The sequence below is a fragment of the Eleutherodactylus coqui genome, chromosome 13 (genome assembly GCF_035609145.1).
Source record: "Eleutherodactylus coqui strain aEleCoq1 chromosome 13, aEleCoq1.hap1, whole genome shotgun sequence".
NCBI lineage: Eukaryota > Metazoa > Chordata > Amphibia > Anura > Eleutherodactylidae > Eleutherodactylus > Eleutherodactylus coqui.
The window spans coordinates 94,794,412-94,813,508 of NC_089849.1; the positions used below are offsets into that span (position 1 = coordinate 94,794,412).

Sequence of the window (19,097 nt, forward strand, 5' to 3'; positions counted from 1 at the left end):
AGCTCCTGGCAAGAGAGGAGTCTGGTTTACCCCTGAGACGCTGACTTTGTCACCCATCCACCCTGATTGACAGTTTGTTAACTATTACACTGAGAAAACTGCTAATTGCAGTGGGCGGACGGGGTGGCAGCATCTCATTAATAAAATGGGCTCATCTCTTGCTGGGAGCTGCAGAAACAAGCTGTAAGTTCTTAAAACCCGCTGCACTTTAATGAAGTGACAATGCATTGAAATCGCCATGTCTGCCACTACTTTGTGAGCAGAGCATAAAGTACAGGGCAAGATCCCTTTTAAGAATGCTATTTGGGTGGCGGTATTACCTGGAATGGGGGTTAGTAACCTCAAGCTGTCATCACTTTGATTCCTTTTCATGGTCCTTAGTGGTTCAAAGACTCAGGACCGTAAAAGGCGAAGTAATGCTGGATAAATATGTAACAGTGGATGTGCTCTTTAGAGATAGAGCTGCTTTGCCAAGAGTTGGATCACAACCCACATGGCTGGGCAATGTCGCTTAGCTTGGGAATGCATGGATGCATACAGTGGGGGTCATTTACACAATGAGGCATTGGTGTACATGTCCTCAGATGCTATGTTATTAGTGTGGGGGCACATCTCCACTGTTCACAGCATTGTCCTTCTTTACCTTCCAGTACATCGATGACGTCCTGCCAGCCGAGTCTCCCTACCTTTATGGTCTGCACCCCAACGCGGAGATTGGCTTCCTGACTCAGACATCGGAGAAGTTGTTCCGTACGGTGCTGGAGATGCAGCCTCGTGACAGCAGCATGGGCGAGGGCGGCGGAGTCACCCGGGAGGAGAAGGTACATACACATCTGTACGCTGCAGGGTACTACGGACTGGAGGATAGTGGGCAGCACATGGGACCGAACAACTAATAAGTGCATAAAGGAGCTTCGTGTGGCACAGAATGTTAAGGCAGCAGAAATACAGTCCTAAGCTCTTGCTCACGACCTGAAGGTTGCGGGTTCAATCCCTGCCTGGTTCAGGTAGCCGGCTCAAGGTTGACTTAGCCTTCCATCCTTCCGAGGTCGGTAAAATGAGTACCCAGCTTGGTCGGGGGTAATAAATAAATTACCTGAAAGTGCTGCGGAATAAGTTTTTTTTAAGGAAATGAACAAACCAACTACAGTGAAACAATTAACAATATAGTTTTATGTAACGCATTTTGGGACCAGAGCGGTCCTGTTCTCAGGTTCTAAGACACAATCCAAAAATGTTTTATCTGACAGAACATTATATGCTTTCCTAGAATTATTACCCATAGTAGTGAAAGTTACCCAATGATAAAGAGTAGGAGGGGGGGGTTGCCATTCATGACAGTAGGAAAGCTGGGTGACATATGCTGTGTGGCGTTCTTGTTGGCTGTTTCCCACAAACAGAGTAGCTAGTAACATTTTTAGTGAACTGACATCCATGGACATACATTTACTAGGCTTTGCCTTTTCTTAGGCCGCAGCGTCTTTAATATTAAACAGCTAAACTCATGATATGACTCACTGAGAAGTAATGATCCAGGCCTGACTCTGCGCACACACAGATCAGCATACAGGAGGATTCCGTGACTGCCTCATCTGTAGGCCTGTCATACATCCCAGCGGCTGCGAGTCTCTGCCGCTGACACATACCACCATAGGATGTATGAGCCGGAGCATGCCAGAGCAATCATCTCCTGGAAGCCTTTGCTGCTGCTGCTCGGAGTCTTGTTAATGCCGCATCACATTGTCCCACACCTGCACAAGCGTGACACTCCGTTCTAATGATCCCGTCCCGTATATTGTAAAGGATATATGTATGTCATGGCCTGGAAGTCATGAGAAGTAGATATATATACACTCTTTGTTAAAAAACAATCCCTTCCCTGGAAGTACTTGTCTTTTTTGCTGCAAAACTCGGCATGCAGTTCCATCTCAGGCAGATCTGTAAATGATGAGAGTTGTGGTGATTAGATGAACAGTCTTGTCACCGGAGGCCCTAGAAGTGGTTCCCCCTTGGCCTATAAAAGGCTCTCGGAGGCCCCTTGTGTTTAGTGACCTCTTCTTCCACTTGTAGAGCTTGTTGGCCACTAGACGCCTCTACGACGCAGAGAAGAGCTTTTGTCCAGTTAAGGCTACTTGCATACAAGCCCTGCGAGACGCATAAAACGCGCGTGAATATCAACTACATTCTTCTGATTGGAGTCACACACATGAGCGATGTTCTTCCTCACTGCGATGCTGAGAGGTAAAAAATCGCTGCCTGTCCTATTTTTTCGCATTCCTCGGAATGCCTCACCCATTTTTTTTCAATAGGACGTTAAAGTCTTTGCATCTCACTCACATGCTGTCCGATGTGCGTGCTGTGCGATGCGATGTTTCCATTGAAATCACGGGAAGTACTTGAGATCCTCTATCGCACCTGAAGATCGGTATTTCACAGAAGCGATGTGTTTTTGCATGAAAAACACCCTGCATCCACGGGTAAAATGCACGTTGACAAGTTTGGGGCCAACTCTGACAGCCTACGAGTTTGTACGATCTAGAGCAGTGATGGCGAACCTTTTAGAGACTGAATGCCCAAACTGCAACCCAAAATCCACTTATTAATCGCAAAGTGCCGACATGTCAGGGGGCGGGGCTAATCACAACGTATGATTTTTACCTCCGTCGTTATAAAAAGAACGGGCTGTTTTACAATAGACAGGGTGCAGATTTTGACCACTTTTTGGATGGGGAAATGCTGCAGAATTTGCCATGCAAATTTCCGCTGAGGATATTCTGCAGCATTTCCGCCATGTGTAAACACCCCAGAGGTTAAAAGTGACCCCCGCGGCGGCCCCAGCGGTAATAGTGACTCCCCCCACAGTGGCCCTGGTGGTAATAGTGACCCCCCCCACATTGGCCCCAGTGGTAACAGTAACCCCCCACAGTGGCCCCAGCAGTAATAGTGACCCCCCACAGTGGCCCCAGTGGTAATGGTGACCCCCCACAGCGGCCCCAGTAGTAATGGTGACCCCCCCACAGCAGTCCCAGTAGTAATAGTGTCCCCCACAGCGGCTCCAGTAGTAGTGGATCCTGCACTGAGCAAGGGGTTGGACCCGATGACCTTGGAGGTCCATTCCAACTCTACCATTCTAGGATTCTATGATAATGGTGACACAGCAGCCCTAGTAGTAATAGTGACATCCCACAGTGGCCCTCAGTAGTAAATAGTGACATCGCACAGTGGCCCTCAGTAGTAAATAAGGACATTCCACAGTGGCCCTCGGTAGTAATAGTGACATCCCACTGTGGCCCCAGTAGTAATAGTGACATCCCACAGTGGCCCCCAGTAGTAATAGTGACATCCCACAGTGGCCCCCAGTAGTAATAGTGACATCCCACAGTGGCCCCCAGTAGTAATAGTGACATCCCACAGTGGCCCCCAGTAGTAATAGTGACATCCCACAGTGGCCCCCAGCAATAATAGTGACATCCCACAGCTGCCCCCAGTAGTAATAGTGCCCACCTGAGACCCATATACCTATCCCCTCCTCCTCGTGGAAGCACCGCTGCTCCTCTGCTCGGCACTGATCCCAGGTGCACACTGTGACGTCAGTGTGTGCTACCGGACACCACCTCCCCTGCTCTCACGGAACCTAAGAGGAGACGTCAGGGGAGGAGGATCCCGACTGCACATTGACGTTAGTGTGTGCCGGGATCAGCGCAGCTAGCAGCACAGCTGAGTGAAAACCGCCAGAGGAGCCACGGCCCCTGCTGGTATTCACTAACGTGGTGAGTGGTGACAGCGGTGCGTGCCAGCAGGGAGGGCTTATATCCAAGCTAGAGGTGGTACAACAGGGTACTAGAGCCTCCATGCCCATCCATATCGCATCTTATATCCAAGCTAGAGGCGGTACAACAGGGTACTAGAGCCTCCATGCCCACCCGTATCACATCTTGTATCACAGCTAGAGGCAGTACAACAGGGTATTAGAGCCTCCATGGCTGCCTGTATCACATCTTGTATCCAAGCTAGAGATGGTACAACAGGATACTAGAGCCTGCATGCCCATCCATATCACATCTTATATCCAAGCTAGAGGTGCTAGAAAAGGATACTAGAGCCTCAATGCCCGTCCATATCACATCTTGTATCCAAGCTAGAGGCGGTACAACAGGGTACTAGAGCCTCCATGGCTGCCTGTATCACATCTTGTATCCAAGCTAGAGGCGGTACAACAGGGTACTAGAGCCTCCATGCCCACCCGTATCACATCTTGTATCCAAGCTAGGGGCGGTACAACAGGGTACTAGAGCCTCCATGGCTGCCTGTATCACATCTTGTATCCAAGCTTGAGGCAGTACAACAGGATACTAGAGCCTTCATGCCCACCTGTATCACATCTTGTGTCCAAGCTAGAGGCAGTACAACAGGATACTAGAGCCTCAAGTCCCACCCGTATCACATCTTGTATCCAAGCTAGAGGCGGTACAACAGGGTACTAGAGCCTCCATGGCTGCCTGTATCACATCTTGTATCCAAGCTAGAGATGGTACAACAGGGTACTAGAGCCTCCATGCCTGCCTGTATCACATCTTGTATCCAAGCTAGAGGCAGTACAACAGGGTACTGGAGCCTCCATGCCCGTCCATATCACATCTTGTATCCAAGCTAGAGGCGGTACAACAGGGTACTAGAGCCTCCATGCCTGCCTGTATCACATCTTGTATCCAAGCTAGAGGCAGTACAACAGGGTACTGGAGCCTCCATGCTCGTCCATATCACATCTTGTATCCAAGCTAGAGGCGGTACAACAGGGTACTAGAGCCTCCCTACAAGGGGTCAGTTTTCCCCATATATGATCCTTTTACTCTGTTATTGTAATCACTTATAATCACACACAGAAAGTTTCATTGGATTCCGCCAACTTCTGGTGAAGGGATTGTATTTGACAATGAGTGTAGTACGCTGATATTTACCCTTCTACTAAACCAGTAAAATTATAGAAATATTAATTCCCAGGAATCAGTCAATCGAAGAAATAATAAAAAGAGCAGGTATTACAAACGACTTCCCCATTACCGCCGCCGTGCCCTGAGACTAGAGCCCTGTGCATGAAGGTATTGTTAGTGATAATGTTCCACGGTGCTTTGCAACCCCTCACAATACACAGGATCAATCCACATGAAAACATTTGTTATGACAAGACGTTCCCCAGCCGCAGCGCCTTACCTTACCAGAGAGACGCACTGAATTATTGAGCGGCTATGATAAACTCACACTGGGTTTGTTTGTACTAGTGGATGGAAATATAATGTCTGCAAGCTAAGGAGCTGTCGGTGGAAATCTTGGGACATTATTAAAAAGGAAGAAGTTTCTTATCGAGATCACGTATGCTGCCACGCTCGTAGCGAGGAGGTCAGCGAGTCTGCTCGCTCCGGGTTAATGAACTGATGGACCCAATTGTGAGGATGGAGCTGGACTCTGACAATCGGCCTGCTACATGAAAGTCAAGCATAGTCTGTTGTCCATTGCTTCTGGGACCCACAAGAGACTCTGCAATATACCGTGAACCTATTGTGTTACCATCCATATTGTGTGCTTCCTTAACAGGTCAAAACCATGCTGGATGAGATCCTTGAGAAACTCCCGGAGGAGTTTAATATCACAGAACTCATGGCAAAGGCGGAGGAGAGGACACCATATATTGTGGTTGCCTTCCAGGAGTGCGAGAGGATGAACATGCTCACCAGTGAGATCAAACGCTCTCTGAAAGAGCTCAACCTTGGACTAAAGGTAAAAAGGCTCATACAATATCATACACATTGCATAGTATATTGGTTGGTTACATATTCCTTCGCGTCCATCAGTTATGCTGCCAGTCTGAATACACGGTTACCATAAAGTCCAGCGCTGTGTTCAGAATATTTGAGTTAACTGTAAGCTTAACTGGAGCAACCAGTGTCAGGCAGCGGCTGCCAAGGCAAATGGGATCATGGGGGGCATCAAAAGAGGTCTAGGGGCACATGACGAGACCACACATGGAATATTGTGGACAGTTTTGGGCATCAGTACTCAAGTAGGACATATCTTGAGGTTGAGCGGGTACAAAAGTGGGCAACTCAAGTAATAAATGGAATGGGAGGACTACAATACCCAGAGAGGTTATCAAAATTGGGATTATTTAGTTTAGAAAAAAGACAGGTGAGGAGTGACCTAATAACTATGTATAGATATATCAGGGGTCAGTACAGAGATCTCTCCCATCATCTATTATACCCAGGACAGTACCAAGGGGGCGCCCTCTACATCTAGAGGAAAGATGATTTTTACATCAATTTAGAAGGGTGTTCTTTACTGTAAGAGCAGTGAGATTATAGAACTCTCTGCCTGAGGACGTGGTGAAGGCAGACTCGAAAAAAAAGGTTAAGAGGGGCCTGGACTTTTTTTAAGAGTGATACAATATTATATGTTATAGCAATGATTACTTCAGAAGGATCGGTGATCCAGGGATTATTCCGGTTGCCAGATTACAGTCACAAGGGATTTTTTTTCCCTTAAATGGGGAAAATTGGCTTCTACCTCATTGGGGTTTTTTGCTTTCCACTGGATCAACATTGGAGGCTAATAGGCTGAACTGGATGGACAAATGTCTTTTTTTGGCCAAACATACTTTGTTACTATTACATGTCCTTGTGAAAACAGCTGATTGACAGGGGTTGTTCAGATAGCTGTCAGAGCTGCCACAAGAGAAGGCAGTTGTCTTAGTAGGGTAACTTTTCAGTGCTCTCACTTGGCTCCGACTCTTGGTACTCTATGGACCGAGTGAACAAAAATCTGCACTAAAAGATTACAATTGCCTCTAAAAACCAGATTCAAGCTTTGACACTGGCCTGACATAGCAATTATTAGTTTTACGAATCTCCTTTCATCTTGTATTACTCTTTGTATCGTAGTCTATGGGCCATGCTGTGCTCAGTGTGTCTGCCGGAATTGAAATGTATCCATATCTGCATCCATTGTCATATGGAATACTGACTCTTGTTTCCTTACTTTGTCCTTCAGGGTGAGCTCACCATGACTAGTGACATGGAGAATTTGCAAAACGCCATTTTCCTGGACATGGTGCCTGATTCGTGGACCAAGAGAGCTTACCCATCTATGGCTGGCCTAGCTGGCTGGTTTGTCGACCTCCTCAGCCGTATCAAGGAGTTAGAGACCTGGACGGGAGACTTTGCTTTACCTTCTGCTGTCTGGCTGGCCGGTTTCTTTAATCCTCAGTCTTTCCTCACAGCCATCATGCAGTCTATGGCCAGGAAGAACGAGTGGCCTCTTGATAAGATGACTCTACAGTGCGATGTGACCAAGAAGAACAGAGAGGACTTTAGCAGTCCACCACGAGAAGGTGCCTATGTCCACGGACTGCTCATGGAGGGGGCTCGCTGGGACACCCAGGTAATACTCAGGTCTAGTGGATCGGGATGATATATACTCTGCCTTACTTCTTATGCATTCCTGTATTGACAAACCTATTTTTCTAATTCTACTTCTAAGTTTCTGAGCATTTCTTAAAGGAGATGTTCCATGGGCCGATTCTCTCCATAAGAACTAATCTATGTGGGGGTTGTATGTTCATCATAATGCAACCCACGTAGACATATACAACTACAACTATAACAGACAGAGTCTATCATTATCACTCTAGTCAGCAGCTGTTGGTGCATCACAACAGACTGCATATACAGAGACAGAGATTTATCCAAAAGGGCATTGGATATAGGTGATAGCCTAGAATTCATTCTGGGCTACCACCAAACTATCTATGTGCATTTTATTGCAGCTATTTAAATCCTGAAGGATGAGTAGCTCATAGATGAATACTGCAGCTGTTCCATTTAATGCAGCCACTGTCTTTATTCATCTTATATATGTTCTACCTGTAATAATCACTTATACAAGTGGGAGCATCATCTCTCCGGAATAGAGCCTATGTATAAGTAGGAGAGAGAACATATTGACAAATAGAAATCTGAGTAACCCTGGATAGAAAAAGACATCAGGGAATACAAAAGTGGTAGAAGCAGTAGAATTCTCACCTGCCACGTGGGAGGCCCGGGTTCGATTCCCGGCCAATGCACCTAGATTGTTGGGACAGAGCATTTTATTGCAGCTATTTAAATCCTGAAGGAGAATACTGCAGCTGTTCCATTTAATGCAGCCACTGTCTTTATTCATCTTATATACGTTCTACCTGTAATAATCACTTATACAAGTGGGAGCATCATCTCTCCGGAATAGAGCCTATGTATAAGTAGGAGAGAGAACATATTGAAAACCCATTATTATTTGGAACAACTTATCTCTATCCTTGATAATCACTGAAACTGTCGTCTGGTTGCAATTAACCTTGGTATATAATCACATGAGCCATAAGAAATGAATGGCGCATGCGATCAGTCATAGGCATAAGGGAATACCATAGAGTATCAAGCCAATATAAGCTTGGGTCTGCGTTATACAAAAACATACTCCGGACTTAACACCTAATGGTGACATATCGGGGTGATTTCTATATAAATCAATCACCGCGATATTGTTCTAGAAATAATAAGAACAAATACGACCCAAGCAATATTAATGAGCAACTGTTATAAATGGGACGACAGTACTAGTAAATGTGTGTGTCAGGTACAATATTACTGACTGTAGATTAACAGACATCACTGTACCGTGACTAATCAGAGGACATCAGGCCTACCCTGTGATAGAGAACTAAAAGTGTTCAAGGTCACTGACAGTGAGTGCTTCACCACACTTTAATAAACATCTGGCGGTGCAAGTCATTGACAAATAGAAATCTGAGTAACCCTGGATAGAAAAAGACATCAGGGAATACAAAAGTGGTAGAAGTGGTAGAATTCTTGCCTGCCACGCGGGAGGCCCGGGTTTGATTCCCGGCCAATGCACCTAGATTGTTGGGACAGAGCAGTGTTCATCTATATATCTAAGCCCTACTGTTTTTAATTATTGTGTGACTTTTAGCACATATGAGAAAATATAAGGACGCCTTTTTATTATTTAAAAATCAATAAAAGCTAAGTTTTATTATTTTTGGTCCTTTCGGTGACAAGTTTCATTAAAGTTGAAAAAGGATTTCATTGCTACGGTGACAATTTTGATCTATAATGGCAGGCTTTCTGACAGGAGGCATAGACATCGCCCCCTGGCTAGCAGAGGCAAAAACTGTGTTCTCTGACAAAAACATGGAGACACACTTACATACGAACTCCATTAACCAAGCATTCAAGACTCTGACTAAGACATATAAGGACTTCGTAAGGTCCTGGTGGGAAGTTCAGGGATTGTCAAACTACATAGAGAATAAGATAGTACCCCGAGGCCTACGAATCCAAATCTCTCCACCTCCCAGGTTGAGAAATGGCCCCTTTATGGAGAAGTGGCATAAGGAATCAGTGGAGAGCTCGCTTAAACTGATGAACCTTCTGCTTGAAGAAGAGAAACTTAATTTAGAAAAAAATAAGAGTAGTCTGGACGATCAAATTAAGGAAGTACAGAAATTTAGTGGGGAAGCAGATTTCGAAAAAAGAGAACATGCATTGAAAATGACAATAGACAAATACACAGGCTTCCTGAAAGAAAGAAAACATTTTCAGTACAATAGAGATCTTAAAGACTTTACCGATAACCGAGCCTTCGATATAAGAACGTACACAGAATCCGAGATGAGTTCATCTGAAGGGGAGGCATCAGGTAGCGAGCGCTCCATGAGGGGCACCTTCTCCAATAGAGGTAGAACAAGAGGGGGAGGCCGAGGAAGGGCACGTGGTAGAGACAGAACTCGTTCCAAAGAAAGACATTTTTTAGGGCAACCTATAATGCAGTACATGACCCGAAACAGAGGGGGGACAGGGGTCATTCCATCGTAATGAACAGAAAGGCATACAGTAGGCCCAGAGTGTCTTCACAATCTGGACTGTCACTACCATCAAAATCTACACATAATGCACTATCCTTACCAACTGAGATAGCAACTAACATTGGGACCTCTAGAGGAACATCACTTAATGGTCCAAATGGCAATACCACTTCCCATACAGAAGTATCAGCATCCTCAGGGGAAGAAGAACTACAAATAATGAATCTGTCATCGAGAGAACTATTGGATGATGAAAAATCTGTTCTGAGAAAGGGCTTAACGTTCATTCCAACGAATAAATATGACGCATTCAGCTGGACACGCGATATATCCTTATTCCTACGCAAATTGCGTTGGAGAAAGTATTTCTCACTACAAGATAGAAAAAAATGTCAAGAACTTGGGTTAAATCTCAGTGATTTGGAAGCCCTTAGGACTTTGGAATCCCTTGAAAATGAAAACACAAGAATCCCTGGTAATGGACCCTTCACGGATTTAAAATCTAAAAATAGTAACCCAGCACCAATAGGTGAAACCCCCTTTGTTGACCTGTTTGAGGGGATGGTCAATGAAGAGTTGGCTAGACTGGGCAAGGAGAAGGTGTACAAATATCAGAACCTGACTACCGGTGAAAAAAAGGCCCTGGTGTCACTTGAAAGCGACACGAAAATTATCATAAAGCCCTCCGACAAGGGGGGCAATATCGTCATAATGGACCTGGAGAAATATAAAAAAATGTGCATGGACATTCTAAAGGATAGAAAGAATTATGAGATCTTACCAAGGGACCCAACAGATAGATTCCAAAGCGAACTGAAGGACATCTTAATATCAGCAAAGGAGGAAGGACTGCTAGGAGAAAAGGAGTTCCATGCCCTTTTTCCTCAAAACCCTCAAACGGCTACCTTCTATAGTCTACCCAAGGTGCACAAGGGTTTATCACCACTAAAAGGTAGACCGATTGTGTCGGGTATTGATAGCCTCACACAGGGAGTAAGTAAATACCTAGATAGGATACTGAAACCATTTGTTGAGGCCTTACCCACATACATTCAAGACACAACTGATGTCCTCAGAAAATTACAAGGGTTGTCCTTATCATCTGAAACCAAATTGGCCAGCTTGGACGTAGAGGCACTCTATAGTTCGATACCCCATGAGGGGGGCCTCTGCGCTACCAAATACTATCTCGACCAGAGAGGGATACAATATCGACCTCATAACCATCTGCTACTTCAACTCCTCTCATTCGTATTGCAAAAAAATTTCTTCCTCTTCGAAGGAAGACACTTCCACCAGCTCAGGGGCACAGCTATGGGGAGCCCTTGTGCCCCCAGCTATGCAAATCTGTACCTGGGCTGGTGGGAGGAAACAACTGTCTTCAGCGAGGAGAATGAGGAGTGGACGTCATCTGTGGACCTATGGATTAGGTTCATAGATGACGTCCTCATATTGTGGACCGGATCCGAAGAAAAATTTTTGGAGTTTGTCCAACGCCTGAACAGGAATAGTCTGAACCTGTTTTTTACGGCAGAGATTAACTCAATATCCATCAATTTCTTGGATCTATGTATTGAAAAAACCGAAAGAGGAACTCTGGAAACAACAATCTTTCGTAAGTCCACTGCAACGAATGCTTTGCTTCATTATAATAGCCACCACCCAATACCCCTGAAGAAGGGGATTCCGAAGGGGCAAATGATTAGAACGCGACGGAATTGTTCCCGGGAGGAAGACTTCCAGGAAAAGATGAAGCAAATGGCCCATCGTTTTGAAGTGAGAGGCTATCCAGAAGAAGTGATCTCAATAGCGAGTGATCACGTAAAAAATCTGGATAGGGAAACCTTATTGCAACATAAAAGTAGCAAAGAAGGAGACGGCAAAATAAGGATAATCGGTACTTATGACGATCACTCAGCTGAAGTAAGACAGATTCTAAACAAACATTGGGGAATCCTTTTGAAAGATAAAGATCTAGCACAATACCTACCTGAGAGACCCCTGATAACCTTCAAAAGGGGCAGGAATTTAAGGGACCGACTAGTTAGGAGCCATCTATCAACACCAAACACACTTCAAACTTGGGTAACAGGTAATCCACCAAGAGGCTTTTTCAGATGTGCAGGCTGTAAGGCATGCAAATATATGCAAAGGGGATCATCTTTTGTAAGCTCTGCGACCAGAAAAGTATATCAAATACGTGATTACATCAACTGCAAAACCAGTGGTGTGGTCTACGTAGCATCGTGTCCCTGCCCCCTCGATTATGTAGGGAAAACAACTCAACAACTGCGCAGGAGGGTATTAGCGCATATAGGGAACATAAATCGGGGGGAACAAACTAGTGTGGCAAACCATATTAGGGACAAGCACGGAAACAATCCGGATGTACTTACCTTCCGAGGAATTGAAATGATTAAGCCAAATGGACGGAGAGGAAATCTGGACCGGAAGCTTTTACAAAAAGAGTGCGGATGGATATATAGACTTGAAACCATCCATCCTAAGGGTTTAAATGAATGTCTCTCCTTTGCATCATTCGTCTGAAAATAGTATAATACAGAACTAAAACTAGGCCACAGTGAAGAGGGGATGTTTGAAGATTGGCGAGACAATATAGTGGAATTCCTCCGTAATCCCTAAATGATGAGTAACATTTGTTTTTGACTCGTCTATGAGGTAAAAGGAGATTAATGTCCCCAAAAGAATCGATATGAAGTTGATCTGATGGTCTCACGTAAAAACTGATGATATTGACAATAGAATAAACCTCATCGTCTATAAAGCATGCGTCCTTGCATATATGAGACATTGATTCCCATTATTACCCCCTATGGATGAAGCAAACACTCTGATCTTGAGAGAGAATCAGCTGTCTGGTCACAGAATGCGAGATTCATAATATCAAAAACAGAGAAAATGTTTTTGCCACATATATAATCAGGCGGTGGATTACTAACGTTTTGTAGTGTTCATGAATAATTATGCTGCAGTCTAAAATATGCTAATTACTTGTAACGGATATATCACTTGAGGTGTACAACCGAAGTGACACACAATTTCGGTGAGATAATCGCTAGGTGCGGTAAAGATACCAATCTTCCGCGCATTGTATGACTGGGTGACTACCAGTCTGAGGAATATGTCCAACTATGTGTCACAGGTTTAGGCGAATGAACGATTAAAATGTTCGCTGCGATCCCTAAGAGTCTCCTGTGAGACAGCTGGTTGAATATTTAATACCATCTGTAACTTACAGGAGCAGGGGACCGGATGATCAGGCCAATAGACGCTCCGAGCATCATTATGTCACGTGATCGGAGTGCTAGGCCAGCGGAACACACCCCCCGCGCGTCACGGCATCACATGATCGTGCCTTCGGTCTGACACGCCCATCTGTAACTTACAGGAGCAGGGGACCGGATGATCAGGCCAATAGACATTCCGAACGTCATGATGTCACGTGATCGGAGTGTCAGGCCAGCGGACACACCCCCCGCACGTCACAGCATCACATGATCGTGCCTTCGGTCTGACACGCCCCCCGCACGCTATGGCATCATGCGATCGGACAGTCAGAACGGAGCAGCTCATGCTGCGTTCTATGACATGTCCTTTGATCGCTGATCACGCTGCGGGGAGGCAACACCCGAAGAAGCACTTACAGATGAGTATAAGGAAAATGTATATGATCGGACCTCCGGTCTAACACGCCCCCCGCACGTCATGACATCACGTGATCGGACAGTCAAAGAGAGCAGCCTACGCTGCGGTCCATGACATGTTCCTGGATTACGTGATTACGTTGCGAGGAGGAGCCAAGTGTAATACTCGAATAAGCGCATATAAATGAGCGCAAGGGAAATGTGAGACATATTGGACTGCAGCCTGATTCACTCCTACAATACAAGCCCCGCCCTGAAGTAGGCGGAGCCTTGGGTATAAGAACCCTTGGGATAGCAACACTTACCATCTCTGCTCATTTTACATCCTGACAGCCTGAGAGGCTGGTCATGTTAGGTTAGCTCCATCCTGAGGAAGCAACCATCTCCAAGGTTGTGGAAACGCGTAGATGGAGAGGGAGGGATAGGTTCCATGGGCCGATTCTCTCCATAAGAACTAATCTATGTGGGGGTTGTATGTTCATCATAATGCAACCCACGTAGACATATACAACTACAACTATAACAGACAGAGTCTATCATTATCACTCTAGTCAGCAGCTGTTGGTGCATCACAACAGACTGCATATACAGAGACAGAGATTTATCCAAAAGGGCATTGGATATAGGTGATAGCCTAGAATTCATTCTGGGCTACCACCAAACTATCTATGTGCATTTTATTGCAGCTATTTAAATCCTGAAGGATGAGTAGCTCATAGATGAATACTGCAGCTGTTCCATTTAATGCAGCCACTGTCTTTATTCATCTTATATATGTTCTACCTGTAATAATCACTTATACAAGTGGGAGCATCATCTCTCCGGAATAGAGCCTATGTATAAGTAGGAGAGAGAACATATTGACAAATAGAAATCTGAGTAACCCTGGATAGAAAAAGACATCAGGGAATACAAAAGTGGTAGAAGCAGTAGAATTCTCACCTGCCACGTGGGAGGCCCGGGTTCGATTCCCGGCCAATGCACCTAGATTGTTGGGACAGAGCATTTTATTGCAGCTATTTAAATCCTGAAGGAGAATACTGCAGCTGTTCCATTTAATGCAGCCACTGTCTTTATTCATCTTATATACGTTCTACCTGTAATAATCACTTATACAAGTGGGAGCATCATCTCTCCGGAATAGAGCCTATGTATAAGTAGGAGAGAGAACATATTGAAAACCCATTATTATTTGGAACAACTTATCTCTATCCTTGATAATCACTGAAACTGTCGTCTGGTTGCAATTAACCTTGGTATATAATCACATGAGCCATAAGAAATGAATGGCGCATGCGATCAGTCATAGGCATAAGGGAATACCATAGAGTATCAAGCCAATATAAGCTTGGGTCTGCGTTATACAAAAACATACTCCGGACTTAACACCTAATGGTGACATATCGGGGTGATTTCTATATAAATCAATCACCGCGATATTGTTCTAGAAATAATAAGAACAAATACGACCCAAGCAATATTAATGAGCAACTGTTATAAATGGGACGACAGTACTAGTAAATGTGTGTGTCAGGTACAATATTACTGACTGTAGATTAACAGACATCACTGTACCGTGACTAATCAGAGGACATCAGGCCTACCCTGTGATAGAGAACTAAAAGTGTTCAAGGTCACTGACAGTGAGTGCTTCACCACACTTTAATAAACATCTGGCGGTGCAAGTCATTGACAAATAGAAATCTGAGTAACCCTGGATAGAAAAAGACATCAGGGAATACAAAAGTGGTAGAAGTGGTAGAATTCTTGCCTGCCACGCGGGAGGCCCGGGTTTGATTCCCGGCCAATGCACCTAGATTGTTGGGACAGAGCAGTGTTCATCTATATATCTAAGCCCTACTGTTTTTAATTATTGTGTGACTTTTAGCACATATGAGAAAATATAAGGACGCCTTTTTATTATTTAAAAATCAATAAAAGCTAAGTTTTATTATTTTTGGTCCTTTCGGTGACAAGTCCCGCGCCGAAACGGGTTTTTTTTTTTTTAAACCCCCCCCCCCCCCCCGTTCGGCGCGAGACAACCCCGATGCAGGGGTTAAAAAACCCACCCGCACAGCGCTTACCTGAATCCCGGCGGTCCGGCGTCTTCATACTCACCTGCTGAAGATGGCCGCCGGGATCCTCTGTCTTCATGGACCGCAGGGCTTCTGTGCGGTCCATTGCCGATTCCAGCCTCCTGATTGGCTGGAATCGGCACGTGACGGGGCGGAGCTACACGGAGCTACACGGAGCCCCATAGAGAAGAGGAGAAGACCCGGACTGCGCAAGCGCGGCTAATTTGGCCATCGGAGGGCGAAAATTAGTCGGCACCATGGAGACGAGGACGCCAGCAACGGAGCAGGTAAGTATAAAACTTTTTATAACTTCTGTATGGCTCATAATTAATGCACAATGTACATTACAAAGTGCATTATTATGGCCATACAGAAGTATATAGACCCACTTGCTGCCTCGGGACAACCCCTTTAAAGCTGAGCCTAGATACCATGAAGCACTATATATATCAGGTTGTTCCTATACAATTACACCAGTGCTATACAATATTGGAATTAGCAGCGGGCTGTATGGAAGATGTGAACTCATGCGACCTGAGAGCCAACAGAAAGGCAGCAGAATTCTGAATGCAGCATTAGATGTGACTGGAGTTCCAGGGTGTATTAACACTTTGCAGTCCTATTGCATTTTTTGCTGATTAATTCAAGAAAATCATGGTAAAAAAAAGTATAATTTTGCGTAAATGTCAGAACAAAAGTACACTCCTTGTTAAAAACCAATCCCTCCCCTAGAAGCAGTCAGAATCAAATAAAACTTTCTCTGTGATTGTAACATTGATATAAGTCAGTGATTACAATATCAGAGCAAACGGATCAGTTATTGCAGAATACTGACCCCTTGAAGGCTCTAGTACCCTGTTGTACCACCTCCAGCTTGGATACAAGATGTGATACGTGGGGCATGGAGGCTCTAGTACCCTGTTGTACCGCCTCTACCTTGGATACAAGATGTGATACAGGGGGCATGGAGGCTCTAGTACCCTGTTGTACCGCCTCTACCTTGGATACAAGAGGTGATATGGGCAGGCATGGAGGATCTAGTACCCTGTTGTACCGCCTCTAGCTTGGATACGAGATGTGAGATGGGGGGGGCATGGAGGCTCTAGTACCCTGTTGTACCGCCTCTAGCTTGGATACGAGATGTGAGATGGGGGGGCATGGAGGCTCTAGTACCCTGTTGTACTGCCTCTAGCTTGGATACGAGATGTGAGATGGGGGGCACGGAGGCTCTAGTATCCTGTTGTACCGCCTTTAGCTTGGATACGAGATGAGATAGGGGGCATGGAGGCTCTAGTACCCTGTTCTACTGCCTCTAGCTTGGATACAAGATGTGATACGGGTGGGCATGGAGGCTCTAGTACCCTGTTAGGCCGCCTCTAGTTTGGATAAAAGATGTGATACAGGCAGGCATGGAGGCTCTAGTACTCTGTTGGGTCGCCTCGAGCTTTGATGCAAGGTGTTATATGGGCGGGCATGGAGGCTCTAGTACCCTGTTGTACCACCTCTAGCTTGGATACGAGATGTGAGATGGGGGGCATGGAGGCTCTAGTACCCTGTTGTACCGCCTCTAGCTTGGATACGAGATGTGAGATGGGGGGCATGGAGGCTCTAGTACCCTGTTGTACTGCCTCTAGCTTGGATACGAGATGTGAGATGGGGGGCACGGAGGCTCTAGTATCCTGTTGTACCGCCTTTAGCTCGGATACGAGATGTGAGATAGGGGGCATGGAGGCTCTAGTACCCTGTTCTACTGCCTCCAGCTTGGATACAAGATGTGATACGGGTGGGCATGGAGGCTCTAGTACCCTGTTAGGCCACTTCTAGTTTGGATAAAAGATGTGATACGGGCAGGCATGGAGGCTCTAGTACTCTGTTGGCTCTCCTCGAGCTTTGATGCAAGGTGTTATATGGGCGGGCATGGAGGCTCTAGTACCCTGTTGTACCACCTCTGTCTTGGATACAAGATGCGATACATGCAGACGTGGAAGCTCTAATACCCTGTTGTACCGCCTCTAGATTGGATACAATATGTGATACGGGCAGGCATGGAGGCTCTAGTACCCTGTTGTACCGCCTCTAGCTTGGATACGAGATGTGAGATGGGGGGCATGGAGGCTCTAGTACCCTGTTGTACTGCCTCTAGCTTGGATACGAGATGTGAGATGGGGGGCACGGAGGCTCTAGTATCCTGTTGTACCGCCTTTAGCTTGGATACGAGATGTGAGATAGGGGGCATGGAGGCTCTAGTACCCTGTTCTACTGCCTCTAGCTTGGATACAAGATGTGATACGGGTGGGCATGGAGGCTCTAGTACCCTGTTAGGCCACTTCTAGTTTGGATAAAAGATGTGATACGGGCAGGCATGGAGGCTCTAGTACTCTGTTGGGTCGCCTCGAGCTTTGATGCAAGGTGTTATATGGGCGGGCATGGAGGCTCTAGTACCCTGTTGTACCACCTCTGTCTTGGATACAAGATGCGATACATGCAGACGTAGAAGCTCTAATACCCTGTTGTACCGCCTCTAGATTGGATACAATATGTGATACGGGCAGGCATGGAGGCTCTAGTACCCTGTTGTACCGCCTCTAGCTTGGAAACAAGATGCGATACGGGTGGACAGGGGGGCTCTAGTACCCCATGGGTCGCCTCTATTTTGGATACAAGATGTGATCCAGGCGGGCATGGGGACTGTAGGTCTTTCATGGGACTACAGAAGAGTAGTCAGGAGGTAGCCGAGGTCTGGTAATACCGAAGGATGATCAGTTGATAGAGAGGTAGGTGTGCAGGAAGGAAGCTGGCACAAAGCACAATAAACACACAAGGAAGGAGGGAACAGGGCCAGGTTTATATAGGAGACTAATTGGGGAAGCTACAAGACACAGGGTGGACAGGACTGGGAAAACATAGAGCAAAGAACATGGAACAGGAGACAAGGACAAGAAACACGGGACTAGGACTCAAGGATGCTATCCAGCATGCTGAAATAGCTGCAGGAGGTCAAACGCTCGAATCCTGACAAGTTCCCTGTTGGGCCACCTCTCACTTGGATACAAGATGTGATATGAGTGGGCATTGAGTCTCTAGTACCCTGTTGGGCCACCTGCAGCTTGGATGTAAGATGTGATACACATGGGCATGAAGGCATATAGATTCCATATGTTATTCTACTGCATATTGCCTGACATTTGCTGTCAAAGTTGGCATTTATTGGTGATAAATCTGGTGACCAGGAAAAGTGACAATGTTGTGGGGGCTTCCTGTGACCCCCGTGTGTGCAGCTGAGCATTATCCTGCTGCCCTTTGGAAGCCGCCATGAGAGGAACACGTGTGATTGCAGGATGTCATGAACATATCACTGAGTTGTCATTGTCCCTCGTACCACTACTTGGGGGACCGACTGTTGTATGCGATGGCCCCCTAGACCATCACACCAGCAGGGGG

General features: G+C 45.8%; 1 protein-coding gene across 1 annotated transcript in view; it reads left to right on the plus strand.

Annotated features, from left to right (window-relative positions):
* The window catches only part of DNAH9 (dynein axonemal heavy chain 9), a 313,610-nt gene that overhangs the window by 282,846 nt on the left and 11,667 nt on the right, over positions 1-19,097 (plus strand). Inside the window, exons 65-67 of the mRNA XM_066587296.1 lie at positions 651-821; positions 5,593-5,775; positions 7,045-7,434. Of these exons, the coding sequence (XP_066443393.1) occupies positions 651-821; positions 5,593-5,775; positions 7,045-7,434 (744 nt within the window). The remainder of the gene's footprint in view (positions 1-650; positions 822-5,592; positions 5,776-7,044; positions 7,435-19,097) is intronic.